A 24,598-nucleotide genomic window follows, 5' to 3' on the forward strand; every position below is an offset into this window, starting at 1 on the left:
TCCATCTCTCCTCTCTCTCTCTTTCTCTCTCTCTCTCTCTCTCTCTCTCTCTGTCTGTCTCTGGGTCTTAATTAATCAGTTCAGGCAGAGATCGATGTGCTGGCCGAGGGTTGAAGAGAATCTGCAGGAGCTGGAGGTTCATGAGCCGCCAGCATATGTGTGTCCACCTGGAGCCTCCATCGAGTACCCGCCCGCCTGACCGCACACCCACACACCCACACACACACGCACACACAGGCACACACACAGAATGCCTCAGTGGAAAGCTTCACTGAGTGCCCAGCTCTTTCATTTAGTATGGCTCAGTCTTATACGTGTGTGTGTGTGTGTGTGTATGTGAAGTTTGGTTTGGGTAGCGTACAGACACAGGATGCACTGAGAATGCTGATGTAGCAGTCTTTCTTGTCACTTGTACATGTACAGTATACACACATAGTTATATATTTATATTCATAAGTGCACACGTACACTTTGAGATTCTTATGTTCGATAACAGTTTGTTCACTGTTAGTTTAGCAGCACAAACACAATCATACATAATGGAAATTAAACAAGGTGAGTAAAGTTAAGTAAAAAAATTTAAGTAAAGCACAGTGAAAATGTCTGTTCTCAGATTCTAATCAGTGCTTTATTAAAAGTAGGTACATTTAGAAGGTAATACTAAAAAAAAAAAAAAAAACGTAAAACAAACACACGCACATATTTTAGTAGGGATCTTTAGTAGGGTCTAACACAGGTTGGTGATTTTCCTGATAAAACACATATGATCTGTTAATTAGTGGATGTGTTTAGGTGTGGGTGAATTACAGTATATGCCAAACACTGACCCTCCTGGACTGGAGTTGCAGATCCCTGCTGGTGTACAGTTGTGCTGTAATTATCAAGATTTCAGCCTTAATCCTGATCTAAAATCACATAAACAATTCAGAATTCAGTTGTAGAAAATTCAAAGTTCAAATAAGCTCAAGACTTGTTTAAACAAAAATGATAAAATATAGGGTGTTCGCAAAGAATACATATACATTCATGCACATTTCGCCTTTCTAATCCAAATATATCAGCGGACGAAGTGGACAGATTTCAGATGTTAGCGTCTCGCACGCAGTAGACTGTAAAAGTTTCAGAAATTGAGTTATAGTGCTTATACTTAAGGTGAGCATGGTTTCTGTTGGGCCATGAGGAGGGGGTGTTTCTACATGTGTAGTTTATGTTTGTGTGTGCGTGTGTGTGTGTGTGTGTGTGTGAGAGAGAGATCTACCCACATGCTTCAGTGGCCTCTTCAGCCAGGCCTGCCAAAGAAAACATCTGGAACAAGAAGGCTGTGTGTGGCTGCATGCTAGAGAGTAATTAAGTGATTATGAGTGAAAAACACCAGTAGGCCCTACATTAACAAATAAATGTCAAAGCCCAGCCTTCAGCAGATCAGTGATTCTCGTCAGCATTCGCATTATGTACAGCACCTCCGCCCACCTCTGGTCTCTAACAACCATAGGCATGCAAGGAGCGTGTTGTGTGTTGTGTGTGCGTGCATGTTCATAAGTGATTGACCTTTATTTATGGCACTACACCAGAGCTTTTCGCTCCCTTGAGAGGTGACTGTGCTGCGTTTGCACCGCTCTAACACACCCGATCCAGCTCATCGGGTCGTTATTATTATTAGAGGTCCTGTAACAGTTTAGTCAGGTGTGCTAGAACAAGAGAAAAAAAATCAACTGTTCCATCCATCAGCTCAAAGGACTTACGTCATTAGCGTTACAGATGGCGTTTATGAGATTGACGTATAATTTGCAGCTGTGCTTTTAAACATATTATCTTCGCTGAGAGATGCAGATTTCCTCCGTCCTGATGTCAGCGCAAAACAATGTAAGCTCGAGTTCAAATGTTTTTCACTGCTCCCAAGCGGCCCCTTGGTGTAAGGTGTTGTAGAAGTTGAAATTAGTTAATATTGTAAAGTTTCGCGATTATTATTATTTTTTTCATACCGACGTTAGACATTGACGAAAGAATGTGTTACACAAAGTTCACACAAAATGTCATGCAATCGAATGAAAAATTAGTTTTGGCGAAGATGCGTATTTTCACTCAAAAATAGGAAAAGCATTGTCACTATGTAGTTATTGGCTTAAGTGTTAGTTTTGTTTTTTAATGAAAAGCAGAACAGGGTGGATAAAATACACTTTCTGAACTATTGTGCTACACAGCAATTGTGTAGGACCACAAAACATTTTTAGAATGTATTAAAAATAGATACCAGTTTATATATAACAGTTTGGGCAAGGAAATTGTCTTAATTTTCATAAAATCCATTTTAAATTGAAAGTAGTTTTATTTTTATTTAAATTGTGGTGTCTGTGTTAAATATATTATTTGTTAAGACTGTACGATTTATATGAGAGAAATCAAAACAAAGAAATAGTTCAATATTATTTTATATCACCCTTAATATTGCCTCACCCCTACAGAGATTCGGTCATTGTACAATGTGTGAGTGAGCTGGAACCATGCATAAAGAAACTATAAATGCTCTCACTTCATATATTGCCACCTGTGAATTTACCCCTGTATCACCATCTGCCCCACTTTGTGCGTGAGTTGAATCGTTATTTGGTTCGAGGATTAGCACTGACCCGTATCTAACCATGCTCTTGGTGGAGATTAGCTGGCTACTACACAAACTCACCTTACAGATGACATTAGCATGATTACCGCATATCTGACGTAGTGTAAAGTAAGTCTTCTCATCAGTCTATTCCTCCATCACTTGATATGTACATGTGCATCTCCGTACAGTTCTGCAAAGCGGATTAAGTGCATGGAGGAGGAGGTGGACAGTCCAGGTGAAGAGTCGTACTACCCTGGTCAGGGGCGATCCCCAGGCAGCGGAAGCCAAGCCAGCAGCTGGCATGAAGTAGAGCCAGGTAACCCTCTTCACACACCCACACACACACACACACACACACACACACACACACACACACACACAAAGCCAGCCAAGCTCTTAATGCTGCTCTGCTCTTCTTATACATGCTGTAGTCCACCAAAACATACACACATACAGTGTTCATTCATTTCCAAATGTATTTACACCCACACACAAAACAGAGGAACAGATGCTGAGGAATGACAAAACATGTTCATGTATGAGTATTCATACATCCGTCTACGAGTTTGTCTCTACTGTATGTGTGTGTATATATAGTATGTGTTTAGGGGTGTGTGGTATTGGTTATGGTTGGCAGCCAGCTTTTTGGAGTTTATCATCACTGTCCTATATGATACTCTCTGATATGCTTTTTTCCTAATGTTTCTCTTTCTTGTTTACATTTGGATTTAATTTTATTGTGTGTATACAGAATTTTACGTTTTGTTCACTTGTTGATCTCCTCTTTGATGCATTGTATTGTAGCACAAGCCCCCTTGCTGTTCCAGAAGGAATAAGAGCTGAAAAAGCATACTAAAATTCATATAATAAAAATAGTAATGACAGTGAAGGGTTTTGTAAAGAGATTAAGGAACTAAGGTTAGGATCTAAAAGGCAAATCCCTCAGCATTTTTATTGACCGCAGTTATGAGCAAGACAACACGATGCTCGTGTTTTTATTGCTGTCTTATTGGTTGATATATTTTTTGGTGTTTTTTTTTTTCACGTCTTCTTAAAGTGTCTAAACCAATTATTAGCTATTGGCTAACAATTATTACTAATATACACTGTATTTACCATTGGACACTGACCTCGGATTCTGTGGGTAAAGGTGTGAGCGCATGTATTTTCATGTTCTGTTGAACCTCCTGCAATGGCTCTAGTTGAAGGACTATAAATCTGTCCTGACTCCCAACTGTCCTTTGTCAGGCTCTCTCTCTTTCTCTCTCTCTCTCTCTCTCTCTCTCTCTCTCTCTCTTTCTTTTTCCTGATTCAAACCCCTGTGTATATCCATAACCTGGCATCATGTACAGGGCTTCCTACCTCACACAGAGGCTGTAACGGACAAGGCCATGCCCAATAAAACCCAGCCTTCAGCTCTGACAGAGACCTTAAATTCTCCAGTCACTCAACCAGTAGAGCTGACCTCTACACTGCTTTCTCTGATCTCTCTTTCTCTCATTCTCTCAATCCTTTGTCTAAAATTTATCATCTGTAGAATGCTGGCTAATCAGATTTTCCTTCCGATTATAGCCACTTTAATTAAGATGACCCAGATATAACTATAGTAATAAACATAGTAATAAACAACAGTCTATTCAACATTTAGACTGAATGAAACACAAAAAAATTGCATGGATGTTCTTTATTTTTCTTACTGTTTAAATGGCATTAGAGCTGGGGATAAAAAAACAAATGTTTGTGAAATAATGAAACAATGATCCATATATCCAGCAAAGACCAGCATTTTTGTATTTATGGATCGCTCAGTCTCTCTAAAATCCCCATGGGGACTAAATGAATGCTTGATTAAAGCCAGGTGCATTTGTTTGAAGAATTAGTTAGGTCTGTTGATAAAAGACTTAAAACCAGTTTTAGTATCAAATATATCTTACTTCCTACAAGAGTGTAATTAAAGTTGTCAATATTTAGGTCTTATCCAATTCTACCTAGATCATTTACAATGACAAATAAAACAATGTTCTCTTCGTCAGCCTTTCACTTGTACCCTGTCATACATCTTGCTTCTTAATTTAAAGTTTGGAATTAAAGCTGTTACATAAAGTTTAATCAAAAATACAAACATATATTGGGTTTACAAACATTTTTTAATTATTTTATAGATCTGTCTTTGTGTTACTATTGCCAGAGAATTGTATTTTAAGTTTTGTCAGCTTTGAAAGATGGATAACAACCAGGAAAAAAACTCCAGGAAAATAAAGGGAAAGGGATTCGTACTGTACAAGCATGTGTGTCTTTCTAAATATGTGTTGGTCTAAGTTTTACCATGTATGTGGAAGTGTGTGTATGTGACTTGAGCACTGACTTTCCAGGCTTTGTCCAGTCTGGAGGAAAACATATCTGACATGAATAGCTAAACTGCTGAGCTATCACTCTCTCTGCTCTTCTATTCACTCTACCTCTTTTTTTTGTCTTTTCTCCTCCTTGTTTATTTCCTTCCTTGTCCTTCAAAGCTGGATATAAACTGCGTGGCTCGCTAGCTAGTTCGTTCATCTCAAGACAAGGTAATGCTCTGTCATTGTTCTTACACTCTCCCCACCCCGAACCCCAATCCCCCGCCTCCACCTTCCCTCCACCCCACTGCTCATTTCCTGTCCCGCAGGACCCAGTATTGTTGTGGTTGTACAGTTTGTTGTTGGTGTTTGGGTGTGTTTTTTTTTTTTCTGTCCAGATGAGTTCTCCTCATGTCCCTCCCACATACCTCCAGCCTGATATGACCCCTTGCGACCTGTATTTTTGCATGATGTCATTTTCACCCCGTCAGTGCATTTGAAATTGTGCATTGAATACGACGTGTCCATATGTGTTGTGAGATTTGTTTTGGAAAAGTGCCCTGTTTAACATGAGCATGAAGGCAGAAGGAATGGAGACCTGGAAAGACTGTTTTAATGGCATATTGTGGTTGTCAACTGTGTGTTTGATTCATGTATGTGTGTGTGTGTGCTTTGTTCTGTTTGTGTGTAAGTACGATGTTTATGATGTTGTATTTGGTGGCTGTTAGAGGTCATGTGTTAAAATTAGACTGACCTCATAAAAACTCAAGCCCTGTGGGTGCATGGCTGTCGTTACTGGAAATGTCGGTGTTTTGTGAACGACTGACTATAGTGATGGTAGCCATGTTGCCCTGCCTATACTCTATAAACCCCATAATACACTGCTTTCTCACTGATCTCATGTGATCAGAGCTACAGTATGCCTTATCCCCAATGTGTCTTTTTTTGGTATCCAAGCCTTGTTTCTTTTGTTTTTACACTGAGTTGTAGTGCAGATAAGGGGTTATGGATGATAATAGCGTGTTGGTGACATTAGCATTGTGCAAACTGCACACCTTATTCATTACACACATGCGATAAAAGGCACTATTTTCATACTCTTGTTACATATAATATAATGTACTTAAAATACTTAATAATATAATTGTTACAGTTTTAAATGAAGTAATTTTAATGAAGTTAATGAAGTTCCAATAAGAAACTATCGTAGCTATATACTGTATACGTGAACCAACAAAAACAGATACAAACAGGTTCTCCGTAAGGTGTATGAAAATTGATTGCAGTCTAGCTCTACACTTGCTCGAGGCACCAACAAGCTCTGCTTCTACTTTCTACAATTCATTTTCCTTTCTTATCGTCTTTCTATACATTTAATGTGAAGTTTTATTTGACAGGATAAAGTGAAACCTTAGTTATACATTTCTCCATTGTTTGTGTCAGTAAATGGGAATGAATTACAGTTAAGAAATTAAGTTGTATCAGACCATACGCTCTATGGGTTGAGGACTCTATAGGTTCATGTCAGTTGTTTGGTTTAGTTATTTACTTAGTTGTACCTAATTCTCATAGAATTGACTAAAATTGCACTTAAAATGACACATGACTTGCTGTCACTTTTTTATTTGGTCCCTGTTGCTGAAACCGTGGCTTCATGCCCCACAGGAACGTAAAAAATAAATTGTCACTTGTCACTTTTTCGCTCAAGGCATGCTTATGTGGAGTGATACCAAACTACGAGGGCCGATCAAGCCAAACCACAACTTGTGATGAAATTGCTCGTGAATGAAGGCGGAAAAAACGATTGACATTTACAGAAGACTTCAAGCACAGTACAATGATGAAACTCTTGGCTGCAATAAAACATTCGAATGGTGTAACCATTTTAAAAGAAAGCCGCACGCTTGTGAAAGACGATCCCAGTCTGGAGTCGTTCCCATGAACATTCAGCAGAGTAAAACGCCTGATCCGTTAACATTGACGGGTAACCTGTTGCAAACCTGGAAGGAGATGCATGTAGATCCGTACATACAATTCATTACGAACACCACTTGCACATTACAGTACATGAACTCAGCAGGAAGCTATTGCACACTCCTGTCCTCGCTCCAGGGTCCTTCGACCATTAGATAGATGAGGAAAAATGTGTTTCCTGCTTTAAAATGACTAATAATGTAGCTGTTCAGTGACTTTTAGTCTGTTTTTAAAATACACTGGTTGTGTGGGTTTAAGGCAATTTGTGATATAAAATTATTGAGATTGGTGTAGTGCAAAAGTAAAGAGCTAAATTTGTCTTAACATTTTGACATCAATTACACTTGGATCATTTACAAATTTCCCTTTAAACTAATTACACTTAGGATCACAAACAATCACATCAGAAGCAGAGAAAAAATTATTAGAAATTGCGTGACTAGTAGTTGTTTAGATTAAGGGACATGTCAGTGGCAACTGTAGCCGTAGTCAGAAAGAGCGCATCTTGTCGAGGCCATGGCGCTCTCGTGTTTGTTCACAGCTGAGTGTATGCTGATGAGGATGAAGTCGCAGAGTGTTCACACGGCAATGCTTGTCTGTCTTCTGCTGATTGATGTGCTGGACAGACTCGGGTGCTGAAGGATGGAAGAACTGGACACACTGCATCTACAATCACTCCCTTGTTCGTACACACCCTGTCAATTTGTCAGAGAGAGAGAGAGAGAGAGAGATGGAGGAACAGGCGGGGAGTAGTGCCGGGCGTGTAATAACGTCTCGGAACAAAAAATGCTGAGTGAGGCCAAGCTTTGATTCCATCTGACAGAACCTTTACAAGTGTTCATTACTCACAGACTCACAGACTTCAGACCTTCTTCAAAGCATACACACAAATGCACACAGTAACACACACAAGCGCAAACTGTATTAAAACTGCTCGATAATCCACTGTGTTTGTTCTGTTATCTTTCTCTGGATAGCGTTAGACTTGACTCACTCTTTACTTGCTCCTGGCCGAGTCTTTTTTTTTTTTTTTTTTAGTCTCGCTCAGTCTGTGTCTCTCTTCCAGCCTTATGTACTTCACTTTGTGGAGAAAGAAAACATTAAAGTGCCAGTCTGCAGCACAGTTGTTTTGTCTGTGATGTGTGTTTTTTTAGCTGTTTGCTAGCGATCCTGTAAAACTGTGTGTGGTTCTCTCTTTTCTGGTGAGTAGGTGAATATTATTTCATTTTTTCTTTAACATACTGTACTTTATGCCAGTGCATATCTACTGTCACACACGATTAAAACTTTGCTTGTGTTATTGTAGTCTGGCTCAACCATTTTAGAATTGGAACCTCAGTATGTATGTATGGTTTGTATAGTGTCTTTAAGATAAGGTACAGTAAGGTAAGGTTAGTGATATTAAGTTTAGTGATCATTTTTTGGCAAATTGTCACACTGATTAATATAACATACCGTAAACGTCAAATCTGTATGAATGAATTAAGGGTTTTTCAGAACGTTCTTCAGGACTCGCTTGTTCAATCTTTACATTTCCAGTCTCGTGGGCTTCAACCTGTAATAATAAAATCACTGATTACATTAAAGCCGATCAGCTTATTTTTACTTTAACCTTTTACCAACAAACTCTTTTTTCCGTCAACAACGAGTACTAGTAAACTCCAAAAGAATTTTTTTTTAATTTAAAAATGAAACAAAAAAATCACAAGAAGTCAACAGCATGAGACATTTTGAGTGTCACAGTCAGTGTTGAAGAAATGTTAGAACACTCTCATAATCATAACTGTCAAGTATCATAATTAGTGTTGTAAATCTTTGTTGATGTATGACAGCAATTCATAATGCACTCGTATACGTGTGTGTTTAAGTGTATATACTGTAGCAGTTAGATGTTCCTATTAATCATGGTGTACGGAAAATGAAAGGAGTAGATGGTGCGGTTTAGCTGAAAGTCACTACAGAGCCCAGCTTTATCTCAGCACACTTCTTTGATCTTGCCCAGCATGGGATTACAGGATTCTGTGTATGTGTGAGTGTGTGCGTGTGTGCGTATGTGCGTGTGTGTTTTAAAAAGATGTGCTGATTCTTGCTAGGTCTAAATTCCTTTATTTCTTTTCCTGTGTTTATACATCAGTTTGTCTGATTCTTCTCTTTCTTCCTGTCATGTCTGTCTCACTGTATTAGCTGGTGTGATTTGGACTGTAGTGTCAAGGGAATATCAGCACATGTGGTTGCATTACAGGGCTGTATGTGAGTGTGAAGGAAGAGAGCATGATGGGGTAATAAAGCTTGCCTAGATAATTACATGCGTATATTTTACCTTTTCCTCTGCAATTAATGTATGAGTGGTTGTCGCAGTGATGCATTGGGTAGCATAGCTTCTTTGACTCTCCAGGATGCACAGTTCAAACAAGAGCTTGGGTTACTGTGTGTGTGGTGTTTCTGTGTATGTGGCATGTGGGTTTTCTCTGGTTTCCTCCCACTTCCTAAAAACATGCCAATAGGTGGATTGGCTATGTTAAGTGCCCATAGATGTGAAGGTGTTTCCTGCGTTGGTCTGGCAACCTACCCAGGGTTTATTCCCACCTCACACCTTGTGTTTCTCTGGATTAAAAGGCTTACTGGAAATGAAAAAAAAAAAAAAAAAAAAAAAAATATATATATATATATATATATATGTATGTGTGTATGTGTTAAGGAGTACAAGGAAAATGTAAATTTCTTTTGAGATCAAGAACTACTTTATAAAGCACTTCATTTCTATAATCTGAAATTACGACAGTGTTTCTTCGTATTTGTTTCTCCTACTCACTTTCTCCTTGGGTTAGATTACAGATTACAGTTTATGTTTAGAATTATAAACCTTAATAATAATAATGCCCTTTTTATGGTAAATTTGGTTAGAAATCTTATTTAAAAATATTTTTCTCTCTTGTAAGTTCTCCATGTAAATGCAGCACAGTAGCTCTAATATTTACCTTTAAAAGCTTTTATCCTGCCGCCCTGATCCTAACGCAGGACCAGTCAGATGAGAAATTAGAGCTAGCGTGTCCACGCTGTCCCATCACCACCCATCCATGCTTACTACTGCAGTGACTAATTCGCTCACACCAGTCCCTAATTGCCTCCAGTGTTGCTTTCTATATTCTCATCAGTTTGCGTTGCAGGTGTTAAACTGCAGTAGGCTTATCCTCATTTGAGTCTGTTATGATTCTCAGAATGAGGGAGAGGCAGTAAGGAGTCTGAGCCTATTAGGGGATAATAAAGTAACATCATGCATGTGCTTCTGAAGTGTTTCTCTTATTTAACCCCTGCTAAGCCAGAGCGGCCAGAGACAGTGTGAATGCTGTGCGCCTCACTGCCATCTTCTCAAAGGAGCACTTCAACCAAAAAGTAAACACATACAATCTTGCCCTTATCACAAAGAATTTCAAAGTGTTTATTAAATTCAAAAGTAATTATAGCCTTTTACTGAAAACTAATGTTGCTACCAGAAACAGACTGTCTATAGTTACTATTTTACTATTTTCCACACAAGCCTTCAAAATATTTTTTTTCTTTACTTTAGTAACACCATTGTTCTACATAAATAATGTACTGTGCAAAAGTCTTGAACCCTTCTTTATTTCATTGTATCAAATTACATAATTTAGATTAAATTAAAGAAATTGGACACATGTTTTACTGTGACGGCCCAAAAATACAATTTAAAATTTGTTCATTTATGTAACTACCTCAGCAGCAGCCCCATTTCCCCTTTCATCTGTTCCAGACACTCAGCATTCAGCCTCATCAGTATACTAATCACCGGCCTCATAATCTGTCATCATCTTTACATCTGTTTCTCACTGGTTCATGAGTTAAGTTAGATGTTTTACGCATGTATGATTCATAGCAAGCAAAAAAAAAAAAAAAACAAACAAAAACATTCTTATGGAACTCGCCAGGTCTGTAAATAAGAGATAAAAACCTTTCAAAAAATGACATCTAAAAAGTCCTTCATGAAGCCTGGATAACTTTCTCTCAAAACTACATTAAATAAAATACAAAAAAGTCTGAGTCTTTGGAAGCAAAATATTAAGAAATGAGGCATGGCCCAAGACTTTTACACAGTACTGTGTATATTTTCATATAAATAACTAAATAAACCTTTAATCTACCTGCATATTAAATGTGCAGATACAATTTGAAGCACTCATTTAAACTTTTGAGCACATCTCTGTGCCCAAGACAAAAATTTTGGATACTAATTTGTGTACTGAGAATGAAATGAATCCTGTTTTAGTTGGAGCTATGGCTACAGATTATATACAATGTGTCATGTAGCATCAGAAAACTAATAAACCTAACGTGATTTGAAAAGTGTGATATAATCCTAACAGGTGCCTAAAAGGTTTTATTACATTACGTTCATAGTCGCATTAACTTTGTGTTGCCAGTACACAGTTTGTTTGTTTTTTTCTAAAGAAAAAAACTGCAGACTGTTGACTGATGGGCTACATATGGGAGGGAAATCTGTGAATTAAAAATTTGGCCGAACATCTGCTGTTTTTTTTTTTTCATGCTGCTCACCTCTATTACTGACTATATTAGAGTTTTCCTTTTGCTTAACCACTCATGATAATAATAATAATAATAATAATAATAATATCAAAAGTTTGGAAACACTTTGTTTTAGCAAAGACTTTGCAGTAAATCCCAACAAAAGCTTGGCTGTAAGGAAAACCTGAAACACTGCCATGTTATTTTGTGTAATCGCTTTCATGAAAGCAGTAACATGCACACATTACAATTTCTGTCATGATAAAACTCCATGCTTACTTCAGCTCAACTGAATCATTTTAAAAAAGACTTGAATCGGATCTTATCAGTGTTCAACTGAATCATGTCAGATATGAATCAAATTATGAATAAGATTGTATCAACTTGTTGCTTATTTGACTGGATAATGTTTTCATTAAATTGCGTTGTGTATTTTATCATCCGAAAGAGGAATATACTAGGGAATATTTTCAGTCTTAGGTCTGCATGATTTACTGTTTATTCATTGCAATATTTTAGAGAAACTGAATAAAGCTGTCGATATAGTTGATATAGTTACATCACCCATATAATAGGACCATATTACAGCTATATAGTTGTAGCATTGAAAGATGTGAATAATTGCAGGAAATTAAAATATAATGTCTGACACAAGATCTACCAGAAAACCGTCGCTAATTCAGACTTTTTAAACGTCTCTCTCTAAATAGTTCTGTGACTTGTTTGCCGTAGGTTCTGCACCCTTTACCGCTGTCTTGTTCTTCTGCTACCTCCCGGCTACACACTCATACACACCCACACACCCACACTCACTCACTCACTCACTCACCTGCAGCCCTCTGTGCCCTTCTCTCAGCTGTGCGCCAGCCTGTGTCTTCATTCCATTGCCTTATTAAAACTGCACTTATCGATCATTCTTGCCAGGAATGCCATCGCCCACCACATTAAAGAAGTCAGAGAAGTCTGGTTTCAGCAGCCCCGTGCCTTCGCAGACCTCCTCCTCCCCCCGAACGGCATTCACACACCATCATCGAGCAGTCATTACAGGACCCAGAGGTGAGGTCCAAAACCCCCAACCCCTCCTCCTCCTCCTCATCCAAACCCTGCCAGCACCACCTTGAGCTCCCCTGCAGAGCCCCTAAACACACCCAGCAGCACCCTTTTCTGCTCCCCCCTCTGCTCCTCCACACCTCCTTTTCCCAGGGTGAATCTTCCCAGTGCAGTGTACACATGTGGGGATCCCGCTTCTCTGTGAAACACACGTCTGGAGCATTAACATCAGAAATCATGCATTTATTTCTTATTCTTACACTTCTTATTTAATCTGAATTTTATACTGCTGGATTCCACACCAGTCTGTTGACTTTAATGTAAACAAACTTCAAACGTTACATTTGCAAACAAACTTAATGTAAACAAACTAACAGCAAGAGTAATGGATTTTTGAGCCCATATTTTGTGTAAATGATGGCAGCATATGATGTATTGAAGGAAGATTTGAGCATGCGCTCTCACACACATGGACACACAGAATCATAGACACTTACAGTACCTGCTCTGTGCAACTCTATTTACTTTTCATGACTTAGGGAAAAAAATATATATATACACTATATTGCAAAGCCAAAAGTCTTTCAATCATTCAAATAATTGAATTCAGGAGTTTTAGTCACTTCCATGGTTACAGGTGAATGAAATCAAGCATCTAGGCATGCAGACCGCTTCTACGAACATTTTGAAAGAATGGTTCCCTTTTAGGAGCTCAGTGAATTCCAGCGTGGTACCATGATAGGATACCACTTGTCCAATAAATCCAGTCTTTTCTCGCTACTAAATATTCCACAGTAACTGGTATTATAACAAAGTGGAAGTGATTAGGAACAACAGCAATTCAGCCAAGTGGCAGGCCACATAAAATGCACAGAGGATCCCAACTTTCTGCAGAATCAATAGCTACAGACCTCCAAACTTCATGTGGCCTACAGAGTAGCTCAAGAATAGTGCATAGAGGGCATCATGAAATGGGTTTCCATGGCCAAGCATCCAAGCCTTACATCACCAAGTGCAATGCAAAGCATCGGGTACAGCGGTGTAAAGCAAGCCTCCACTGGACTCTAGAGCAGTGAAGGCATGTTCTCTGAAGTAAGAAATACTGTTTCTCTGTCAATCCGATGGATGAGTCTGAGTTTGGCGGACTCGCTGCATTATGCAGAGTGTAAAGTTTGGTGAAGGGGTGATTGTGATGTGGGATGTTTTTTTTGGGAGTTGGGCTCAGCCACATAGTTTCAATGAAAGGAATTCTTAACGATTCTTATCATTTTGATTTATACACATTCACATCTCATACAAACTTAAATAATTCTTTTGGTTGTGTAAAGCTGCTTGGCGACAATGTCAATTGTTAAAAGCGCTATACAAATAAAATTGAATTGAATTGTATTGAATTAATGCTTTAGCATATCAAGACATTTTAACAATTTCATACTCCCAATTTAATGGGAACATTTTGCGGATGACCCCTTCCTGTTCCACCATGACAGACACCAGTGCACAAAGGAACGTCCAAATCTTCCTACATATTTGTTTTATGTTCCTGAAAAAAAATTCTCAGTAACTTTTTGTTTGTCTCCCATGGATGTAACACACATGTTCAGAAGTCACTTAAACACCTTTGATCCCATTTTATTATTGTTCCCACCAGTATTCCAACCTGAGAATTAAAGCATTAAAATTAGAGCAATAGAGATGGACAGAGATATTAGCCAGAAATTTGCAGTGAGATTGGTGTTAATTAGATAACTACATGCACATTGTCCTTATAAGATGTCCTTATGATTTTGGATATTATTAATATAATCGTGTGAAGCATGCTTCCTGTGTATGTTATTACAGATTGAGAACTAATGTTCCAGCGGCACGGTGGTGTAGTGGTTAGCACTGTCACCTTGCACCTCCAGGATCCAGTTCGTTTCCGGCCAGGCTCGATTCCTGTTTTTGTGTGCATGGAGTTTGCATGTTCTTCCCACATTTGGTGGGTTTTCTTCTGGGTACTCCAGTTCACTTCCACAGTCCAAAGATATGCAGTTTAGGCTAATTGGCGTTCTCAGATTGCCGATAGTGTGTGAGTGTGTGTATGTGTGTGTGCCCTGCGATGGATTGGTACCCTGCCTCGTACCCTAAGTCTTCCGGGATAGGGTGCAGGTCCCCGCGACCCTGAATACAGGATAAAGCGGTAAAGACAATAAGTGAGTGAGTGAAATTACTGTCACAACTGTGGTCTGGATGATTAGTCCACACCATCTGACTAATCAGAATCAAGTGTTTAACAAGACTGTGTTATAAAGTGATGCAAAGAACTTCCTGAGCATCTTTAGGTGCCTTTAATATACGTAAGTGAGGGTGGTGTCATTTCTCATAATCGCCATTTAGACATTTGTTTTAAGGACAAGGAGATGTGTATTAGGAACAGACAACTTCCTAAAATCTTATCTTGACAAATTCAACACAGAGAAACATTTGTTCTTAACTTTCTCAACCTTGCTTTGTAAATCTTGTCCATCTGCTGCAGAAATACTGGATGAAAGTTTTAAAAGTGTAATGTGCTGACATGAAAACAACCTGAATGTAAGGTGTGAAGGCTAGTGTGTGCGTATCACAGGCTTCCTGAGTTTCTGTTTTAAAGTTGTTGTTGGTTTTTAAGCCACACGCACAAAAAAACCCCAACAGTTGTGGATGATTTAGTAAGAATTTGTCCTCATTTTTTAGTAGTTCCCTTTAGGGTTACATTAATGAGTCTGCAGTTAATTTAAAGCCAGCTAGATGCAATTGCCTTTTTTTCAATCAGAGAGAAAGCATTTAGGGAGAGCCTGGTGAGGTTTATGCGGTCAGCCTCACCAGCAGTGCACTCCACAACCCAGCCAAAAACCTCAGTGTCTTATTTTTTCAACCCATTATAGAATATTTAAAACCATCGAAATCTGTCCTCCCTTTCAGTTATCCGCATGACTTCATAAGACTTGCTCTCTCCTCCACTCTGATGTTATTCAAACACCCCAGCCAGCACAGCAAGGACCTGTTGCTAACACAGCAACAAAATAATAGCCTGCTTTTTATTTATCACCTCGGTTATTATTTCTATAATCCAGCGAAGTGTATATCTTCTTCAAGATGATTTGCCCCAGCAAAAAGGGGCGAAGGGAAGCTGAGAATAAAGGGGGCTTGAAACGGGGAAAAAAGATCAGTGAACCAACACGATTTGCAAAGTGGAACTAATCCCAAGCCTTTCTTTATTCAGAGCATAGGCCTCATGCAGGCGCCGTCACAATGGCAACAGAGGAGCCGCTCTCTAGCAGCTGCCCGAGTCGGCCTTCTTTTTCAGCACGTCATTATCATTTCCATATTTGCTCTCTCAGATATATGTCAGATGGACCCCCCTCAGATTAGCATCGGGGCCACCCAGCACCTCTGCAGCATGGTTTGACTGAGACAGAGAAAATAAGAATCTCATTCTTACATTAGAGCAATAGAGAACAAGACCAAAGTATATGTTAGGTAGCCTTTTAAATGAATAAATTATTGTAATACTTTGGGCTCTCGTTAGAAGATACAGTAAGGTCACCCAACCTTACTGTTTTTTTTTTTTTTTTTTTGAGGACTTTTTTTGAGGCATATTTAACCTCTTTTACAGAGAGGTGATCTCCTACAGAGCCTCAGGTATGGATGCTTCTCTCTCTCTTTCTCTCTCTCTCTCTCTCTGTCTGTGACAGACCATCCCTGTTTCAGGCTTCATTAGGCCTCTCAACATGGAGGCGCCACACTCCTGACGATACTCCTGCTGTCCAGTAAAGCTAAAAGGCGGGGAAGCGAAGTCTTATCTCAGTCTCCGTCTCCTCTCCCATTGCATTCTCCCGCTCTCCTAGTGTTTCCTTGTCTTTAAAGCTTTATTAGCCATCTCATAGCTGTGTTCTGCCATTATCTTTATCCCACCCCACCTGTAAAGTCTGTATTCTCACAGGCTTCTTTCAACATGAGAATTGGGTTTTTCCCTTCATAGACACTGTGGGAAGCTCTATCAGCTCAGGGGCGTCACCAAGACTATCAAAAAAAAGCTTGAAAAGCCTACGTGGAATTATGCTGCCTGACCGCCTCGCCAACAAGAAACATGGTCAGAATATGTTTACTTGTGAATTTTTCCAAATATCCATCATTAAATGAACAAGGCTATGACATGTGAGCAAGCCATTTGAGTAATTGGTAATCGTTCCAGAACGCTTAGAAACCATCGGCGGATGGAGCGGGGGTGGGGGTGGTATGGGAGTGTATTTTTTTTCTTAGGCACGCTAATTGACTAGGACCATTTGCATAATTGACACAGGAGGTCTTTTGGAATGTTTGGCTCCCCTTGGCGTTAGCTGGTGAGCGGCCAGTAATGTGGCCTCGGAGGCTGTAGTGCGAATTTCAGAGATTTACAAAACACTCAAGAATCTGCGAGGGTTATCCAGCGATGATTGAAATTACAGAGCAGGTAAGGCGGCCCATAACCTCAGAAAGGTGAGCGATTTGACGGATTGTTTAGTTTGGCCACGAGAGATGACTGTGAAGCGATCCAGTCTCGACATGTTGCCTCCAGATAAATGCAGCAGTGCCAATTGGACCCACTTCTTAGAATAATGGAGGGGGAACCATATGCTGCTCGACTGTTTCATTAAGTTAACAGTTGGATTATGGATTGTGCTGATGAAAACGGCTGCTTAATGCAGCTTCTTGTCATTTTGGCCTGGTTTTGTTGTACTTCCGTCCTGTTTCCGTACAGCATGTTCTGAATAAAAATTTTAAAAAACATAATAACAGAGTAAGTGGTTTCAGATGAGGGTCAATGTATGGTTTGTGTGCATGTTGCTTTAGTTTGTGTGTGTGTTTGTTAGCATATGCATGTGTATAGTCAGAGACTGAGTCAGCCATTAAGAAGGGTGTATCTTGCAGGTCAGTCGGTGTGTGTTTCCAACAGCAGGCACTGCAGTGTTGCCTCAGCATGCAGAACTAATTCAATAAAGAAAAGGATGTGTGTGTGTGTGTGTGTATGTGTGTGTGTGTGTGTGTGTGCTTGCGGTTCTTCCTGTCTCTCCTTTTCCTCATCACTCAAAAAAGGTTGCATTCCTTTTTCCAGGCAGGAAAACTACAGAGTCACAAAAGTAAGGGAAAGAATGAAACGCAGCATCACCCAACATGAGGAAGGGCAGGAAAAAAAGCAAATCCATTCTATTATTACTGTAAATACAATGGCTACACCGCAGCCCAAGCATCCAGAGTTCCCAGTCACCCCCTATTGACAGAACCATAAATCACGGCCTAAGCTAAGTGAATTACTGCAGCAGGGAGCTGTGGCTTTAACAATGTTTATATAGTATCAGCTTACCATCTCCACTGCAAGAGAGAGAGGGCGATAGAGAGGGAGAGGGAGAGAGAGGGCAGGGAGGACGGATGAGAGATTGGAAAAGGGAGAGAGCGCAGAGTCTTATTAACTTCACTGCAATACATCATGGGCTTAAAGAGGCAGCACCGCGCACGTCCCGGGCTTTATACTAATAACCAATAACCGAATATTACCTCTATTAAGAGCCGCCTAATTAGATTGTGCCGGTTACAATTAAATACCTGATAAGCCTCGATCCATTAAAGGCCTGTCAGTTCCCACGCTTTACAAAGTGGCCAGCTACAAAGGTGTGAGAAAGCACATGGTTCTCTCTGTCATCTCTCTATAATAGTTACACTTACTATGTTTCTGTTTTAATTAGCTAGACCAGCAGTAATGAGATATACTTGGAGAGGTGACAGAAGGCCCCCCTCCTACAGGAACTGTACATCCCCATAGACTGCCATTCAGATTTCACACTATGTTTCAGCTCTTTTACTTTTTTTACCATATGACAGAAATATTTTTCATGTCTTATTTCTTGTTCTAATAATCAAATGATAATCGATGGGGTGATGTCATATGGCCTGATGTAAGGCAGAATAACTTCTATATGTTTACAGTTTTTTTTTATCTTGAAAAAATAAGCAATTATTAAAAAAAAAAATAGTTTTCATGGTGCTGAGAAACAACAAAGACTTCCATCCTGAAAGGCTTTTTGGTTTCGGAAAACTTAAAGATCCCCTTGAGTATAAGGACGTCCCGATCCTTGAGACTCTTTTCAAATTGTCAAAGTTGTAAAAATGTCTCTTCACAGAGACCATGTATGTGGATTGTCCATAATACAGTTTCCTGTGTTTGCTATCGCTGTAGCAATGAGGACATGTTACATTAAGCACAGTAATACACACCTTGATGACTTGTGATTTGTCTCACAGCAGGGACTCTTAAGGCTGCAGCTATAGACAAAAACCTTCGGACCAATCAGGTTGGAGAATTCCACAGGACTGTAGAGCAGATTAATTCATTTTTGTTGTTGTTTGAAAGTTTAAATAGAGGCAAACTATTATACCATCTAAGATGATCTACAGTATACCTGTAGGTTTGGACAACAGATTTCAGCCTTTTCCAGATAAACAGTCTACTCCAGTGATCTGTGACTCTCATACCTATTAAAAAGAAAACAGTTTGTTGTACCAGTATGAAGTGCCTTTATGTTGGTTAGTGTAAAGCAATGACTTTTGGTTTTTGGGTACCGCGCTGTGTGAAAATGCTCTGGGTGAGTTATAGTGAAGTTGTAATGGTTGTGGGTTGCCTTCAAGATTCTTACTGGTGAATGTTAGCTCAGTGCTGGAAGAAATACATAGCAGTTAGCATTCTCCAGGGGTTCTGTTCATATGTGTGTTGAATTAGCTGTGTTGATATTCGGAGTGCTGTCGACATAAATTATGTATCTGAGAGAAGCGTCTTGTCATCGTTAAGAGCAGGTGCATGAAGCGCTCGTGTGTTGTGCGAGTTGTCACTGGCTCAACGGGGTGTGCAAATATTGATCCGCGTTTGTGTGTAACAGCAGCTTCTCAGTATGTCACCTCATATCTTTGTGTGTGTGTGTGTGTGTGTGTGTGTGTGTGTGTGCTTGTGAGTGACCATCCAAGAGCATGTTTCCTAATTCTCTGTGGTCTCACTTTCCATAGTGTGTGCACCTGCAACCTTTATATTATAGATTTACACTCAGTGGATCTGTCCTTTGTCCTCGACCTCCCTTCCCATCCCCCTTTCTAACTCATCACCTCTGTCTCTCGTTCTCTCTCTCTCTTTCTCTCTCTCGTCTCTCTTCAGCGAGTCCTCATGCCACGCCGTCAAGTCTTCATTTTCCGACGTCTCCCATCATCCAGCAGCCCGGCTCCTACTTCTCCCACCCTGCCATCCGCTACCACCCGCAGGAGACACTCAAGGAGTTTGTCCAACTTGTCTGCCCTGACAGTGGTCAGCAAGCTGGACAGGTGGGCTTCCTGAACGTAAGGAGCATTTTACATCCGTACACTCCACTACAGACTTGTGTGTTTTGTCCTCATTTTTTTTTTATACAAGAAACAACTGCACATTGTTTATAGGGAAATAAATATGTACCACAAAAACATACTGGAGGCATTAAAGTGCATTAGCACAAAACCATGAGTTTAGAGATTATAAAAATAGGAGTTATTTGTTTTGATTTTAAGATTTGAATTGGGAAAATCTGTGTATGTATTTTAGTGAAACTCAGTTATATTTATTGATGTTTATAAGCATTTTGCTCACTTTCACACAGTTAACATAACTTGCTATATCCCACAACATATCATATTCCTCAACATAGTTAGCAACACCTCAAGGCAAGGTAACAATTAGAGTAGTATTAAATGTATAAATAATTGTACATGTGTTACTGATTTGGTTAAAATGAACAGTTTAAGTGCATATGAATTTGTGTAAGTGTTTGTATAATCTTCGTAATGTATGTGCTTAAAGCAGACTGCGCTCTGAGGCTCGGCAGTGAGATCTTGCTTGCTGGAAACAGTCTTGACTACGTGTCTGCAGATGGATAGTTGATATATTTACGTCTAGACGCTGAATCAATACCGAGCACAGATGCCTGCAGCCCGCACTTCATTTACACTTTCTGACTGAAATCTGTCTCTGCATGGAAGACTGCGTGATCATGTGCACGCACACACGCGCAAACACACATACACACACAGCAAGTCTATAAGGCTTCAGTTTACACAGTATCACTGTAGTCTGTAATTTAGTACTGATGATATAAAGGGTGTGTGGTTGGGTTCTCCTTCTTTATAAGAGCTTTTGGGGGGAAAAAAGGCTTGAGGCTAAAGCAAGAGTGATTGACATGCCACGCTTAATTAGCAATGATAATGGCTTCCGATGTGTAAGCCGTTTGTTACACAATTTAATTAATAATTAATGGACTAATTAATCACAAAACACTTATTTGTGTCATTTGTTGTTTTTTTTAATTATTTTATTATTAACACATTAATTCTTGCTATTTGCCAGCCTGCACCGTCTCCCGATTTGTCAGTTATGTAGAATTATCCCTTAATTAAAAGAGAGTCAACGAAGCCCTTGAGACACCTGAGGCTGATCTATAGTGACGTGCTTGGTGTTCTCTGACACATCCTCTGAGTGTGTGTGGACGGTGGGTGTGTGCGGTGATAAATCTGGTCCCCGTGTGAAAATGACCTGGCGTGGCCCTGACTGTGGGGAGAGGCAGCGTGCTGCTTTGGTAATAGATTATAGACGCCAAAGTGCGCAGAGCAGCAGAATTCTTTATGACCAGGAGCGGTGGAAAATTGCTGAGCACTGTCTCAACGATGCTTCTGACGTGCATGCAAACACACACACACACACACACACACACACACTTACAGTACACTCAGGCGCACACTCAAACACATGGGGTGCGTTAGATTTGTGGTTTGTGCATGGGATTAAGACTTTGTTGTCATGCCCGCTGGCCTGGGATATGAGCGTGCGTGTGTCTAGGCTGACGGGTATATAACCCGAGAGCTACGAGCTGGTTGTCATGTGTTTTTGATTTCTTCTCTCTTTCATTTTCACAGCCCAATGGCAGCAGTCAAGGGAAGGTTCACAACCCGTTCTTGCCCACGCCCATGTTGCCCCCACCGCCGCCTCCCCCCATGGCGCGACCTGTGCCACTACCCGTGCCAGACTCCAAACCTCCCTCTACCACAGCCGAGGGAGGGGGCACCTCGCCCACCTCGCCAAGTAAGTTACTCACAGAGTGTGATGTAAAAAGTAGCACTCCTCTCACCAACCATGCGGCCTGCTATAGGACATTTAAGCCGTCTTCTATAATTATGGATTAGGGAGTCCACTGGAGTTTTTTTTGTGCAACAGCAATTACTTCGGTCAGTGCACAAAATTACACTACATGCTACAATGACATTTTTTTAAATGTGCAAATAATGTAATAAAGCTATGAATATACTGTGAATCATTTTTAGATCACCACCACAGTGCTTAAATACACTTATTGGGAATGTAAAACAAGGTTACATTACAAACGCTTAATTTTTTTTTTTATAGTAAAGCACAAAGTGGATTTTTAACAAAAATATGCATAAACATATATAAATAAAATTCTTGAACAGACAAGGCTTCGGTTAATTCTACACTAAGGACGTTCAAGGCAAACTAAGACTTGTGATAAAATTTCTTGTGAATGAACACATAAAACCACTTGACGTTTACAGAAAACAAAGTACGGTGATGAGACTCTTAGCCGCAGTAAAACTTTCAAATTGTTTTATCTGTGAATGATGAGCCCGGTCGAGGTGACTTGGAGCGAACTGCAGTTGCTCCTGTCAGGAAACAACAGCCTGGTTTGATCACTAAAGGTGTTCTGTTTTTGCAGGACAGTGCTCAACCTTATACACCCTCCACATCACTTGCAACTTACAAGAGCTCGGATGTAGTTGTTGCCACATCCCCAGTACAGTTGTGACTTCGCTTCTAGCGATTTCCATATGAGAGGTTTTACTCTCATAACCCTTCTGTTATTCTGCACAACCAAAAGTTCCTGTTTGACTTGAAGGCTCCTTAGAAAATATTTAGATTTTACTTATTTTTAGCTTTTATTATTGAACCTGTTAAAAAGAAAACATAATTTCTTTTATATGTATTTTCTAATGCAGTATGTTCAAGTATTAAATCACAAATCATTGACCATGAGTGCCTTGAGTACTAAACCATCACAAGTTTAATATTTATAGATTAAAGACGACAAGTAAAGGAGTCTATACAGTATTACTCTTAATGTTTGTATGTTTGTGTGTGTATAGTTTGTGTGTGTCAGTCTAATTGTATCTTTTCCAGTGTCAGTGATGCTTTAAATCATGCTCTGTGTGTGTTAAACCCCTGCAGCAGCTTTATCCTAACTTCACCCAGAGTCCAGGCTCTCAGTATTGATGTTCTTTCTCTCTCTCTCTCTCTCTCTCTCTCTCTCTCTTTCTGTATGTGCGCCTGTTCGTGTTTTCTCCTTAGCCTACTCCACACCGAGCACGTCCCCTGCCCAGCGCTTTGTCAGTGTGGGCCCCAGAGACCCCAGCTTTGTAAATATCCCTCAGCAGCCTCAGGTGAGTGGACTCTCTCTCTCTTTCTCTCTCTCTCTCTCTCTCTCTCTCTCTCTCTCTCTCTCTCTTTCTAACACTCACTTATTCTCATCTCTTTTTCTCTATCTCACACGCACACACATTACACGTAAGCGTCATTCCTACTCTAGCGTGAGTCTATCAAAAACATCTGTTCCTAACTTTGTAACATCTGACAATTAGAGTATTATGAGCTGCATGCAATGTTAAATTTTATGGTGAGAGTTCACAGGTTGTGTCCAGCTGTAGCTGCTTACAGTATATTCAGCTTAATCTTTCTTTCTGTACAACCTTTTCTTTCTGTATAGCTAATTTAATTAATTGTATCTCCATTCGCATTATTTAAAAAAAAAGCACATACATATGAAGGTACAAACAAAGTAATAGTTATCACTTGGTGAATTAAACAATGAGCATCCAATTAATTCATATTTACTATCCTTTTTATACTGAAGCGGCAAATTCACTTACTTAATCGCAGAACAAAGGGGGCTGATTGATGCCAATCCAAATAAAATAATCAAACAATTTGGATAGTGTTTAACACATTGTCAAACAGAGGAACATTCTCCTTGCCAACTTTTAAGGTGATCAAAGCAGTAGGTTATAATCACAAGCTTTGTGATATTCAAATCCGTGTCAAATGACAGAAATGTCAAAAAGAGGCAAGTGTGTTAATAAATCAAGTAATAAGAGAAATGCAGGGCAATTAAACTCAAATAAGGGAAAATAATTTAAAAGTGGAAAAACCTCATAATTGTTAAATACAAAAAAAATTGAGACAGATATCATTCAGACGGTAATCAGTTTGAAAAATATAATGAGTCAAGGTAGCTTCGGGATCAATATCAATTTGAGACATGACATAATCTCACAGTCAGTTCGTTCCACAGATTTTCATCATAACACATTTGTTGAATAGGTCTAATGATACATGACTGTAAATCAACACGGCAGCACTAGGATTAAACAAAGTAGCAAATTAGTCTTTATGTTTAAGTGAGTTATAATGTATATACAGGTGTACAAGTAGATCAATCAACACACTAACATACGAGCTTATTAAATCATATCATTGTGCATTTTTGAGGAGTAAACATCCGTCATTAGTCACAGCTACTGTATTGTATGTTGCTAACAAAGGCAAACGTGAAAACAGACATTTTTCCCTTATCTTGAGTTTTGGTCATCTCCTTCAGAGTTGAGTCAAATAAAAACTTGGCTGGACAACTGAACTAAATTTAAATTTTCACTAAATTTTAATCGTCTTCTGCATGTATTTGATTTGGATTGCATGTGCAGGGGAAATTTAACACCTCATTGTAAATCTGCAATAGCGTTTTCAAATATTCAAGTTGATGAAAACGTTTGCATATAAAACACTTAATGTAAAACAAGCTTATCTGGAGCGACTTACATTTATCTTTTTTATATACATCTGAGAAGTTGAGGGTTATGGGCGTTGTTTAGGGGCCCAACAGTAGTAGTCTGGAGGTGCTGAGGGTTGAACTTATGACCTTTTGAACTGAAGTTGTATAAGTTATAGCACTGAACATTTAAATGT

General features: G+C 39.4%; 1 protein-coding gene across 3 annotated transcripts in view; it reads left to right on the plus strand.

Annotated features, from left to right (window-relative positions):
• nfia (nuclear factor I/A) overlaps positions 1 to 24,598 on the plus strand; it is a 118,445-nt gene that overhangs the window by 80,616 nt on the left and 13,231 nt on the right. Inside the window, exons 6-11 of one of the 3 annotated variants that reach the window (XM_053512846.1) lie at positions 2,791 to 2,918; positions 5,116 to 5,166; positions 12,376 to 12,507; positions 19,703 to 19,881; positions 21,484 to 21,649; positions 22,928 to 23,019. In XM_053512846.1, the coding sequence (XP_053368821.1) occupies positions 2,791 to 2,918; positions 5,116 to 5,166; positions 12,376 to 12,507; positions 19,703 to 19,881; positions 21,484 to 21,649; positions 22,928 to 23,019 (748 nt within the window). The remainder of the gene's footprint in view (positions 1 to 2,790; positions 2,919 to 5,115; positions 5,167 to 12,375; positions 12,508 to 19,702; positions 19,882 to 21,483; positions 21,650 to 22,927; positions 23,020 to 24,598) is intronic. The other 2 variants (XM_053512848.1, XM_053512849.1) reach the window with 2 other exon arrangements.

Source organism: Clarias gariepinus, chromosome 15 (genome assembly GCF_024256425.1).
Source record: "Clarias gariepinus isolate MV-2021 ecotype Netherlands chromosome 15, CGAR_prim_01v2, whole genome shotgun sequence".
In the NCBI taxonomy this organism is placed as follows: Eukaryota; Metazoa; Chordata; class Actinopteri; order Siluriformes; family Clariidae; genus Clarias; species Clarias gariepinus.